The sequence below is a fragment of the Electrophorus electricus genome, chromosome 14 (genome assembly GCF_013358815.1).
Source record: "Electrophorus electricus isolate fEleEle1 chromosome 14, fEleEle1.pri, whole genome shotgun sequence".
Taxonomy (NCBI): Eukaryota; Metazoa; Chordata; class Actinopteri; order Gymnotiformes; family Gymnotidae; genus Electrophorus; species Electrophorus electricus.
The window spans coordinates 19,057,966-19,071,039 of NC_049548.1; the positions used below are offsets into that span (position 1 = coordinate 19,057,966).

Consider the following 13,074-nt stretch of genomic DNA (forward strand, 5'->3'; position numbering starts at 1 on the left):
TAGGAATGTTTTTAACCTGATGATCTTCACTTGTGGTTTTTCCTTTAATTATTCAGATGATTCTTGCAAAATTAGAAACTTTAGGAATATTTATTGTGTAGCAAACACAAGCTTCATATGCTGATTTAACAAGTGCTGATTCAATCTTACTGCAGCCACCAGATGGCAGTAAATGCATATTCAGTGCCTTGCAATTGTCAGAAGTAAGATGTTCTGCACTCATGGCACTACACATTTTAATTTGGCTATTCAGGACTGAAAGCTCACAGGACTATGAGGTAGATAAAATGGAGGTTAGGCTACACATGTTTAACATCGATACAGTGTTGTACCTAAGTAACAAAGCATCTTTATTTGCATAGGAAAAGCATGAGGCAGAAAGACAATGTCATGTCATTATTTTGGGAGTATTTTACGTGCCTGTGTCTTGAAGAAAACTTCAGGTTAAGGGCCCCTGTTGATCACATGTGCCTGTTGTGGGCTGTGAATATGTGATCAAATCAAGAGTGTGTTGCGGAGCTGACGAGTGAGTGTGTGTGTGGGGCGGAGCTGACAGTGAATGAGTGTGTGTGTGTGTGTGTGGGGCGGAGCTGATGGTGAATGAGTGTGTGTGTGTGTGGGGCGGAGCTGACGGTGAATGAGTGTGTGTGTGTGGGGCGGAGCTGACGGTGAATGAGTGTGTGTGTGTTTGGGGCGGAGCTGACGGTGAATGAGTGTGTGTGTGTGGGGCGGAGCTGACGGTGAATGAGTGTGTGTGTGTGGGGCGGAGCTGACGGTGAATGAGTGTGTGTGTGTGTGGGGCGGAGCTGACGGTGAATGAGTGTGTGTGTGTGGGGCGGAGCTGACGGTGAATGAGTGTGTGTGTGTGTGGGGCGGAGCTGACGGTGAAAGAGTGTGTGTGGGGCGGAGCTGACGGTGAACGAGTGTGTGTGGGGCGGAGCTGACGGTGAACGAGTGTGTGTGGGGCGGAGCTGACGGTGAACGAGTGTGTGGGGCGGAGCTGACGGTGAACGAGTGTGTGTGTGTGTGGGGCGGAGCTGACAGTGAACGAGTGTGTGTGGGGCGGAGCTGACGGTGAACGAGTGTGTGTGGGGCGGAGCTGACGGTGAACGAGTGTGTGTGGGGCGGAGCTGACGGTGAACGAGTGTGTGTGGGGCGGAGCTGACGGTGAACGAGTGTGTGTGTGTGGGGCGGAGCTGACGGTGAACGAGTGTGTGTGTGTGGGGCGGAGCTGACGGTGAACGAGTGTGTGTGTGTGTGGGGCGGAGCTGACGGTGAACGAGTGTGTGTGTGTGGGGCGGAGCTGACGGTGAACGAGTGTGTGTGTCTGGGGCGGAGCTGACGGTGAACGAGTGTGTGTGTGTCTGGGGCGGAGCTGACGGTGAACGAGTGTGTGTGTGTGTGGGGCGGAGCTGACGGTGAACGAGTGTGTGTGTGTGTGGGGCGGAGCTGACGGTGAATGAGTGTGTGTGTGTGGGGGGCGGAGCTGACGGTGAATGAGTGTGTGTGTGTGTGGGGCGCGGAGCTGACGGTGAATGAGTGTGTGTGTGTGGGGGGCGGAGCTGACGGTGAATGAGTGTGTGTGTGTGGGGGGCGGAGCTGACGGTGAACGAGTGTGTGTGTGTGTGGGGGGCGGAGCTGACGGTGAACGAGTGTGTGTGTGTGGGGGGCGGAGCTGACGGTGAACGAGTGTGTGTGTGTGTGGGGCGGAGCTGACGGTGAACGAGTGTGTGTGTGTGTGTGTGGGGCGGAGCTGACGGTGAACGAGTGTGTGTGTGTGTGTGTGTGTGGGGCGGAGCTGACGGTGAACGAGTGTGTGTGTGTGGGGCGGAGCTGACGGTGAACGAGTGTGTGTGTGTGTGTGTGTGGGGCGGAGCTGACGGTGAACGAGTGTGTGTGTGTGTGTGTGTGGGGCGGAGCTGACGGTGAACGAGTGTGTGTGTGTGGGGCGGAGCTGACGGTGAACGAGTGTGTGTGTGTGGGGCGGAGCTGACGGTGAACGAGTGTGTGTGTGTGGGGCGGAGCTGACGGTGAACGAGTGTGTGTGTGTGGGGCGGAGCTGACGGTGAACGAGTGTGTGTGGGGCGGAGCTGACGGTGAACGAGTGTGTGTGGGGCGGAGCTGACGGTGAACGAGTGTGTGTGGGGCGGAGCTGACGGTGAACGAGTGTGTGTGTGTGGGGCGGAGCTGACGGTGAACGAGTGTGTGTGTGTGGGGCGGAGCTGACGGTGAACGAGTGTGTGTGTGTGTGTGGGGCGGAGCTGACGGTGAACGAGTGTGTGTGTGTGTGTGGGGCGGAGCTGACGGTGAACGAGTGTGTGTGTCTGGGGCGGAGCTGACGGTGAACGAGTGTGTGTGTGTCTGGGGCGGAGCTGACGGTGAACGAGTGTGTGTGTGTGTGGGGCGGAGCTGACGGTGAACGAGTGTGTGTGTGTGTGGGGCGGAGCTGACGGTGAACGAGTGTGTGTGTGTGGGGGGCGGAGCTGACGGTGAATGAGTGTGTGTGTGTGGGGCGCGGAGCTGACGGTGAATGAGTGTGTGTGTGTGGGGGGCGGAGCTGACGGTGAATGAGTGTGTGTGTGTGGGGGGCGGAGCTGACGGTGAACGAGTGTGTGTGTGTGGGGGGCGGAGCTGACGGTGAACGAGTGTGTGTGTGTGTGGGGGGCGGAGCTGACGGTGAACGAGTGTGTGTGTGTGGGGGGCGGAGCTGACGGTGAACGAGTGTGTGTGTGTGTGTGGGGCGGAGCTGACGGTGAACGAGTGTGTGTGTGTGTGTGTGTGTGTGTGGGGCGGAGCTGACGGTGAACGAGTGTGTGTGTGTGGGGCGGAGCTGACGGTGAACGAGTGTGTGTGTGTGTGTGTGTGGGGCGGAGCTGACGGTGAACGAGTGTGTGTGTGTGTGTGTGTGGGGCGGAGCTGACGGTGAACAAGTGTGTGTGTGTGGGGCGGAGCTGACGGTGAACGAGTGTGTGTGTGTGGGGCGGAGCTGACGGTGAACGAGTGTGTGTGTGTGGGGCGGAGCTGACGGTGAACGAGTGTGTGTGTGTGGGGCGGAGCTGACGGTGAACGAGTGTGTGTGTGTGTGTGGGGCGGAGCTGACGGTGAACGAGTGTGTGTGTGTGGGGCGGAGCTGACGGTGAAAGAGTGTGTGTGTGTGGGGCGGAGCTGACGGTGAAGGAGTGTGTGTGTGGGGCGGAGCTGACGGTGAACGTGTGTGTGTGGGGCGGAGCTGACGGTGAACGAGTGTGTGTGGGGCGGAGCTGACGTGAACGAGTGTGTGTGTGTGGGGCGGAGCTGACGGTGAACGAGTGTGTGTGTGTGTGTGTGGGGCGGAGCTGACGGTGAACGAGTGTGTGTGTGTGGGGCGGAGCTGACGGTGAACGAGTGTGTGTGTGTGTGTGTGTGGGGCAGAGCTGACGGTGAACGAGTGTGTGTGTGTGTGTGGGGCGGAGCTGACGGTGAACGAGTGTGTGTGTGTGTGTGGGGCGGAGCTGACGGTGAACGAGTGTGTGTGTGTGTGTGGGGCGGAGCTGACGGTGAACGAGTGTGTGTGTGTGTGTGGGGCGGAGCTGACGGTGAACGAGTGTGTGTGTGTGGGGCGGAGCTGACGGTGAACGAGTGTGTGTGTGTGTGTGTGTGGGGCGGAGCTGACGGTGAACGAGTGTGTGTGGGGCGGAGCTGACGGTGAACGAGTGTGTGTGTGTGTGGGGCGGAGCTGACGGTGAACGAGTGTGTGTGTGTGTGGGGCGGAGCTGACGGTGAACGAGTGTGTGTGTGTGTGTGTGGGGCGGAGCTGACGGTGAACGAGTGTGTGTGTGTGTGTGGGGCGGAGCTGATGGTGAACGAGTGTGTGTGTGTGGGGCGGAGCTGACGGTGAACGTGTGTGTGTGGGGCGGAGCTGACGGTGAACGAGTGTGTGTGGGGCGGAGCTGACGGTGAATGAGTGTGTGTGTGTGGGGCGGAGCTGACGGTGAACGAGTGTGTGTGTGTGTGTGGGGCGGAGCTGACGGTGAACGAGTGTGTGTGTGTGTGTGGGGCGGAGCTGACGGTGAACGAGTGTGTGTGTGTGTGTGTGTGTGGGGCGGAGCTGACGGTGAACGAGTGTGTGTGTGTGTGTGTGTGTGGGGCGGAGCTGACGGTGAACGAGTGTGTGTGTGTGTGTGTGGGGCGGAGCTGACGGTGAACGAGTGTGTGTGTGTGGGGCGGAGCTGACGGTGAACGAGTGTGTGTGTGTGTGTGTGTGTGTGTGGGGCGGAGCTGACGGTGAACAAGTGTGTGTGTGTGTGTGGGGCGGAGCTGACGGTGAACGAGTGTGTGTGTGTGTGTGGGGCGGAGCTGACGGTGAACGAGTGTGTGTGTGTGTGTGGGGCGGAGCTGACGGTGAACGAGTGTGTGTGTGTGTGTGTGTGTGGGGCGGAGCTGACGGTGAACGAGTGTGTGTGGGGCGGAGCTGACGGTGAACGAGTGTGTGTGTGTGTGTGTGTGTGTGTGGGGCGGAGCTGACGGTGAACGAGTGTGTGTGTGTGGGGCGGAGCTGACGGTGAACGAGTGTGTGTGTGTGTGGGGCGGAGCTGACGGTGAACGAGTGTGTGTGTGTGTGGGGCGGAGCTGACGGTGAACGAGTGTGTGTGTGTGTGGGGCGGAGCTGACGGTGAACGAGTGTGTGTGTGTGTGGGGCGGAGCTGACGGTGAACGAGTGTGTGTGTGTGTGGGGCGGAGCTGACGGTGAACGAGTGTGTGTGTGTGGGGCGGAGCTGACGGTGAACGAGTGTGTGTGTGTGGGGCGGAGCTGACGGTGAACGAGTGTGTGTGTGTGTGTGGGGCGGAGCTGACGGTGAACGAGTGTGTGTGGGGCGGAGCTGACGGTGAACGAGTGTGTGTGTGTGTGTGTGGGGCGGAGCTGACGGTGAACGAGTGTGTGTGTGTGTGGGGCGGAGCTGACGGTGAACGAGTGTGTGTGTGTGGGGCGGAGCTGACGGTGAACGAGTGTGTGTGTGTGGGGCGGAGCTGACGGTGAACGAGTGTGTGTGTGTGTGTGTGGGGCGGAGCTGACGGTGAACGAGTGTGTGTGGGGCGGAGCTGACGGTGAACGAGTGTGTGTGGGGCGGAGCTGACGGTGAACGAGTGTGTGTGTGTGTGGGGCGGAGCTGACGGTGAACGAGTGTGTGTGTGTGTGTGTGGGGCGGAGCTGACGGTGAACGAGTGTGTGTGTGTGTGTGTGGGGCGGAGCTGACGGTGAACGAGTGTGTGTGTGTGGGGCGGAGCTGACGGTGAATGAGTGTGTGTGGCAGGGGGTGGAGCTGACGGTGAATGAGTGTGTGTGGCAGGGGGTGGAGCTGACGGTGAATGAGTGTGTGTGGCAGGGGGTGGAGCTGACGGTGAGTGAGTGAGTGTGTGTGTGTGGGGCCGAGCTGACGGTGAGTGTAGTGGTGGATTTGCCCGTTTAGACTGGTTTGCATCTTGTGACTCACGTCATTGATGTTAAAAAAAAATTTTTTTTAAATAAAAAAGCATTGTGGAAAGCAATTTGGATGGTGACATCAGAGAGGGATCCAATCAAAACATCATAATCGGAGACACACTGAGTTGTGAAATGAACCTTTTGCAATGTTTTGACAAAGAAAGGAACCATTGATTACATGACAATAAGCAACAACCAAGCAGCCATGAAATTTACTGCAGATGATGAGAGAACATTGATAAGAGTTGTAAGAAAATATTTCTTAAACATCTATCATTGAAATGATCAACTTTCAAAATGCAGGAGTGGTAACTATAATTAAACACTAATTCTTTTACAAATAAATACTCACCAAAGTGTTGAAATCTGGAACCGATGAGACATATATAGACCTGGTCTAAAGTAAAGGAGGGGGCAGGTGTCAACTATACATTTTCTAAACAGAATGGAGGCGCAGTCCTGGCAGTGGCATCTGTTAGACCAACAGAGTGATGTACATGAGCATCTGTGGACAGTAATTGGACAACAGATTGACATACATAAACATCTTTGTACAATGATTGGACCTACACAGTGACGTACATAAACATCTTTGTACAATGATTGGACCTACACAGTGACGTACATAAACATCTTTGGACAATGATTGGACCTACACAGTGACGTACATAAACGTCTTTGGACAATGATTGGACCTACACAGTGATGTGCAGAAACATCTTGGACAATGATTGGACCTACACAGTGACGTGCAGAAACATCTTGGACAATGATTGGACCAACAGATTGACGTACATAAACATCTTTGGACAATGATTGGACCAACAGATTGACGTGCAGAAACATCTTGGACAATGATAGGACCTACACAGTGACGTACATAAACATCTTGGACAATGATAGGACCTACACAGTGACGTACATAAACATCTTGGACAATGATTGGACCAACAGATTGACGTATATAAACATCTTTGGACAATGATTGGACCTACACAGTGATGTGCAGAAACATCTTGCACAATGATTGGACCTACACAGTGATGTGCAGAAACATCTTGCACAATGATTGGACCTACACAGTGACGTGCAGAAACATCTTGGACAATGATTGGACCAACACATTGACGTGCAGAAACATCTTGGACAATGATTGGACCAACACATTGAGGTACATAAACATCTGTGGACAATGATTGGACCAACACATTGAGGTGCATAAATATCTGTGGACAGTGATTGGACCTACACAGTGACGTACATAAACATCTTTTGTTAATGATTGGACCAACAGATGAACATCTGAACATGAACATCTTATCTGCCTCTCTGCACGAGAGCTCGTTCAGATGCACTGTCCAGGGCTTGGTTACCAACAAACCTGGCAGAGATGCTGCTCACATGCCAAATGCCATGTTTTACAATTTAAGATGTATCAACATACTTTTGCCCACCCATTTTATTATCTGAAAAGATTGACATTTAAATATATAAATACCCAGAAATAAAATAGTACCGGTCTTGCATTCATTTTTTTTTTGCTCCTTTCACCATTTAACATGCAGGTAAAATAAAATCTCTGGCCACTGATGAGCACTTGATTTGATCCTTAGTTGTCCTGGATCTCCCGAGCCCCTTTGAGTCATGTGCACACTGTCTAGCCTGATTAAAATGACGTTTTCACTCATAATGCACCAGATTTGCCCTCTTTCACTCATTACTAGGTTCCGCTCAGCACGTTAATAAGATGACCGGGAACTTTTGTCTTTCAAACCCACAGTGATGTTCCACGTACCACCCCAACGTCCTGTTCCACTGAAGCTGTATCTAGGAAATGGCACCAACCAGAGCACCGGCGGTTGGAGTGGAGAGGACAGGATGTAGCGGTTGTTGCACTGTCATGGTTTCACAGTTGGTCATGTATGTGTGACTGGGCAGTTATCTCACTGCTAACTTGTCCAAAATACCATTCAAAACAAATTTCTGTCTGTTATTGTCTGCACTTTCTTTTTCCAGTAGCTCTCATCCCATTTGTGTTGAGAGACTTCCTAGAAATGTAGGTAGGAGTTTGTGACCCCCTCTGTTTTGATTGCCCATAAGTCATACTAGACCACTCGGCATCGTCAACGTAAACATGCTACACTGCTACTTCTCCTGCCTCATGCCACGTGTTACTTTAGCATACGTGATGACTATTTAATGCACTGAAGAACATAAAAATATGTTATCAAAAATACAGGATTATGGACCTTTTCCACTTTTTACCTGCAGATATTCTCATACCTCTCAGTTTGAAAACCAGGGCCTGGCCAACGCCGTGACCAAGACACACATTACAGAAAAGCACTAAACCATTAAAAACGCGTATTTTTCTCTTATGCAATTTAGTAGCTATTTCAAGTGGTAATGCAAACCAAATATTTACTTGTTCAACTAATATCCAAAGTCAAATTACAGTTATGGCCTGTAGGTGTGTTTAGCTAGACCTGTTCAAGTTGTGACAATGTAGAATTTCACAAAAAACAACTGGCCACTCAGTAGCTGTTCTGCTTTTAACTAATAAGAACATGATTAAAAATATGCCATGGAGCTCTATCTCTCTCTCTCTCTCTCTCTCTCTCTCTCTCTCTCTCTCTCTCTCTCTCTCTCTCTCTCTCTCTCTCTCTCTCATCCAAATCATTGAATTGAGGGGTTGCAATTACTTCCATGGCCACAGGTATATAAAATCAAACATCTAGGCATGCAGACTGCTTCTACAAACATTTGTGAAAGAATGGGTTGCTCTCAGGAGCTCAGTGTGGTACTGTGATAGAATGCCACCTGTGCAACAAATCTAGTCGTGAAATTTCCTTGCTACTAAATATTCTACAGTCAACTGTCAGTGGTATATCAAAGTGGAAGCGATTGGGAACGACAGCAACTCAGCCACAAAGTGGTCAGTGGATGCTGAGGTGCATAGCGCACAGAGTTCGCCAGCTTTCTGTAGAGTCAGTCGCTACAGACCTTCAAACTTCGTGACCTTCAGATTAGCTCAAGAACAGTGCGTAGAGAGCTTCATGGAATGGGTTTCCATGGCCGAGCACCTGCATCCAAGCTTTACGTCACCAAGCGCAGGGTAGTGCGTCAGATGTAATGGTGTAAAGCATGCCACCACTGGACTCTAGAGCAGTGGAGACCTGTTCTCTGGAGTGGCGAATCACAGTTCTCCATCTGGCAAGCCGATGGACGAGTCTGGGTTTGGTGGTTTCCAGGAGAACGGTACTTGGCTGACTGCATTGTGCCAAGTGTAAAGTTGGTAGGGGGGGATTATGGTGTGGAGATGTTTTTCAGGAGTTGGGCTCGGCCTCTTAGTTCCAGTGAAAGGAACTGTTACTGCTTCAGCATACCAAGAGATTTTGGACAATTTCATGTTCCCAACTTAGTGGGAACAGTTTGGGGATGGCCCCTTCCTGTTCCAACTTGACTGTGCACCAGTGTACAAAACAAGGTCGATAAAGACATGAATGAGCGAGTTTGGTGTGGAGGAACTTGACTGGCCTGCACCTCAACCTGAGAGAACACTTGGGATGAATTAGAGCAGAGAATTGGAGCCAGGCCGTCTCGTCCAACATCAGTGTCGGACCTCACAAATGCGCTTCTGGAAGAATGGTAAAGAATTCCCATAAACAATCTCCCAATCCTTGTGGAAAGCCTTCCCAGAAGAGTTGAAGCTGTTAGAGCTGCAAAGGGTGGGCCGACAGTTCGAATACTTTTGGCAATATTTTGTGTGTGTGTGTGTGTGTGTGTGTGTATGTATATGTGTGTATGTATATATGTGTGTGTGTGTGTGTGTGTGTGTGTGTGTAATATATATATATATATATATATATATATATATATATATATATATATATATTAAAAAAATCTCTCCATAGAGGAACCATGGGTTTACATTCATTGTAGGGGCACATTTAACATCAGGAATGGCACAGCTGTGCAGAGGCTTGGTCAGCAGTGGATAATGGCTGTAAAACACTTTTTTTTTTTCTGTTTTAAAAGTGCCTGTCGTTGTACCATGTCCTTCTTGTAGCCTGAGGGAGAGGCTTCATTGTTCTGTGGAGTGTCTCTGAACTCATTGCCTTGTTCAGCTCACGGGCATTCCCCAGGGGTTTGGTTTTTTGCAGTGCATATGGCAAATAAACTTCACTTCCCAAAAGCCCAGCGTAGCCATCTGTTTAATGGAATGTGGGCAGTGCAGTAATTTGGTTGAAGTGTTTAGAGGTTTGGGCATGTGAAAGCAAGGAAAGGTTAGATTTTTGCTCCTGCTGAGGATTCTTTTAGTTTAAAGTCCTTTCAGGTGCTATAAATAGTTAAAAACGAAATCTCTGCCTACCCCCGGCACTCACAAACTCTCTCTCTCTCTCTCTCTCTCTCTCTCTCAGCAACGAGAGGAGATGCAGCAGGAGCTGTGTAGGTTGAGAAGGATGATGGCCGTGGTGTCGGAGGCTCTTCAGCATTCGGACTCTGGAGCCAGACCCGACCCCGACGACCCTGGCCGCCTTCCCTCAGACCATAGCCCAGGTGCCGTCCCAGGCCCGCGTTTCCGGGCTACACCTGCACACCTCAGTTCTTTATTCTGTACTCATGCAGATCTGGAAGGCGCTCCATTGATGAAACGCCTCCAGTACTCATAAACTTCACCTTACTGACAAGCCCCTCCCCTCTGCCAGTAAACTCCACCTCCACTGCCAGTAAACACCACCTACACTGCCAGTGTCCTCTACATCACTGCACAGCCAGTAAAATCTCTCCCACTGGCAATAATCTTCACAGCACAGCCAACAAACGCCACCACAACTGCCAAACATATTATTTTATTTCATTAAAAATAACTATTTAATATAATTAGTATTCAAATAAAGATTGTTTGAGTGAATAGGGTTCATAATCTGCGATATTAATGTAGACTGGTGCTACAGCATAGGCCAGAGACTTGCACCAGTTTTGGGTGGCTGTGAATTAGATTGGTTTAAGACTCGTGTTAAGAAGACTTTGTGTTCCAGCAAGTCCTGCTGATGTGTTCGTTTTAAGCTGCAAAGCCGGTATAGGCTCCTTAAAATATCCTTCCTTCTTGGAGCTATAACAAGGAAAATGCATTGTTTCGCTCTAACTTGGAGTACCAGTCATGGGGCTCTATTTTTGTGGGCATGGCGCAAGCGCAGAAAAAATTCGTCAGACAGCGTCGCAGGTATGTGTGGGCGTGGTAGGTATGTTCTATTTTCAGATGCGCTAATGTGGTGTGGAATGGCACAGTTGCAAAAAGAGGTGTGGTTAGACCGATCACGTGATCAGCCAGTGTGGTGGGACTGATCACGTGATCGGCAGGTGTGGTTAGGCGTGCCACCTCAATATCAAATCAAATTATCTCCTCTCAAATAATTTCATCATGGCAAACAAACATTTATAGATGAGGAAGCAGACACACTTGTTTTTATGCTTTAGATTTGTTTTATATGTGGGTCTAATAAGAATCAGAGCCATCAAATTTGAGCCCCTGAATCTGTGTGCGTGTGCGCGTGTGTGCTGGGTTGTGTACAAGACAGAAATCTGATTGTAATGAGTGCTTTCATCACTACCTTCCTCATTTTTTTGTACAGGTGCTGACCTTAGAGAAGCCGCACAGCATGAGCCTGAAAGACAACCAGACAGGTATGTAAATTACAGAGGAGTACATAAATTACCGAAGGTTACGGAAATTACCTAGGGCTGCAGAAACTTGCAGAAGGGTATGAAAATGATAAATGTGTGCGTATGTAAGATGGTTAATTAATGTACATTACAGGTACGTAAATTACGTATGAGATTACAGACAGCTACATAAATAACACATGGATATGTAAATTACACACAGGGGCAAGTTATAGATAGGTGCATGAATTACAGATGGGTCCATAATTCCAGATTGACACAAATTATAAAAGAAAATTATAGACAGGTACATAAATTGTGAACAGGTAAAGTACACACAGTGATGTAAATTACAGAAAGGTGCATAAATGTCAGAGGGACACAAATTACAGTTAGAAATAAAAGTGCCATATATGTAAGGTAGGTATGTAAATTGTTGGGTACTTAATTGCAGAATGTCTTGAAAATTATAGATTTATATGTAAATTATACAGGCATATATAAATTACAGAGGGGTATATGAATTAGAGATGTGTATGTAAATTACAGAGGGGTATGCAAAATACGCTGCAATTTACGCATGCGTCTGTGGTATATAAATTAGACATGTCTGTAAATTTCAAACACCTATGTAAATTACAGATGGGTATATAAGCTATTCTGCTAAAAACCATAGCTGTCATACTTCCACCGGGTACTTTACCTACTCATCAACATTATGCATGTGCTTGCGCGTGTATGCACATTCGTGTGGGTGTCTATTTGTGCATGAGCGTGAATGCCAGCGTATGCAAGTGTACAGAAGAGTGTGTGTGTGTGTGTGTGGGTGTGTGTGGGTGTGTGTGGGTGTGTGTGGGTGTGTGTGTGTGGGTGTGTGTGGGTGGGTGTGTGTGGGTGGGTGTGTGTGTGGGTGTGTGTGTGTGTGTGTGTGTGTGTGTGTGTGTGTGTGTGTGTGTGGAGGGTGATATCTGATCTCTGTAGGGAGGTGGATAATCTCAAGTGTGGGATTTGGGGAAAAATAGTCATTAGTGGTTTTCTTGATCATTGAGTGCTAAGAGGGGTATAATGTTTCTGCCACCATAATTTAGCACTTTTCACTCCACTATACCTCCCACCCTGAAACACACACACACACACACACTTTATCCTCTGTGGAGTAGCCACACACTGGTATTGCTTGAGTGACAGAGAGAACCATGCTGCCAACTCTCTACTTTATATTTACATTTCATATTTTTGGCATACACACTGCATATTATATTATTATTTTGTGACTTCATAACTTTACAATGCATTTGTGAAACAGTAAGGCATGGTGTAGGAGCCCTACAGTTAATAATTAAACGTCATCACAATAATAAAATGCGACATGATGTTCTTATGCTTTGTGTTCAAAGCATTATTAAATGTTGGGTTTTGATATCTCAAAAAAAAAAAAAGATAAACAATTAAACATGATCATGTTGCCAGTCCTGTTCAAAATATAATATGTAAAACATAATATGTTTACAACATCAGGTTAGTATGTTTAGAATATATGTCTTCTGTTAACAAATGTTTTTGCCCTGTTATTTCCCCGGGCCGTGAGTTGTGCATCTAAGGGTTAATGCCCCATTGTCGTCTTCTCTCCAGACTGAGTGGCCCTCACTCTGCCCCGGGTCCTGCTTGTCTGCCTCAGGGCCCTGCACCGCTCCACGCCTCGAATGCCCCACACATCCCACATACCTGGCCTCCTGTCCCCAGAGCTCACGCAAAGAAGGGTAAGGCTGTAAAAATGCTCGCCACACCACTCTTAGACTCATTACGCCATTTTTCACATGTACAGTCACTAAGACATCGTACGTTCTCAAATCCGCATGGCTGAGTTCTTGTAGCGCTCCAGGTTTTTGCTGAGTGCTGTGCCGTCCGAGATGCCCATGACGGGCAGCGTTCACCCCGTCTGCCGG

General features: G+C 49.4%; 1 protein-coding gene across 3 annotated transcripts in view; it reads left to right on the forward strand.

Annotated features, from left to right (window-relative positions):
* Positions 1-13,074, forward strand: part of LOC113589805 (breast cancer type 1 susceptibility protein homolog) — a 33,396-nt gene that overhangs the window by 7,271 nt on the left and 13,051 nt on the right. For all 3 annotated transcript variants that reach the window (XM_035533874.1, XM_035533876.1, XM_035533875.1), the window contains exons 10-12: positions 9,883-10,021; positions 11,098-11,149; positions 12,761-12,888. In XM_035533874.1, the coding sequence (XP_035389767.1) occupies positions 9,883-10,021; positions 11,098-11,149; positions 12,761-12,888 (319 nt within the window). The remainder of the gene's footprint in view (positions 1-9,882; positions 10,022-11,097; positions 11,150-12,760; positions 12,889-13,074) is intronic.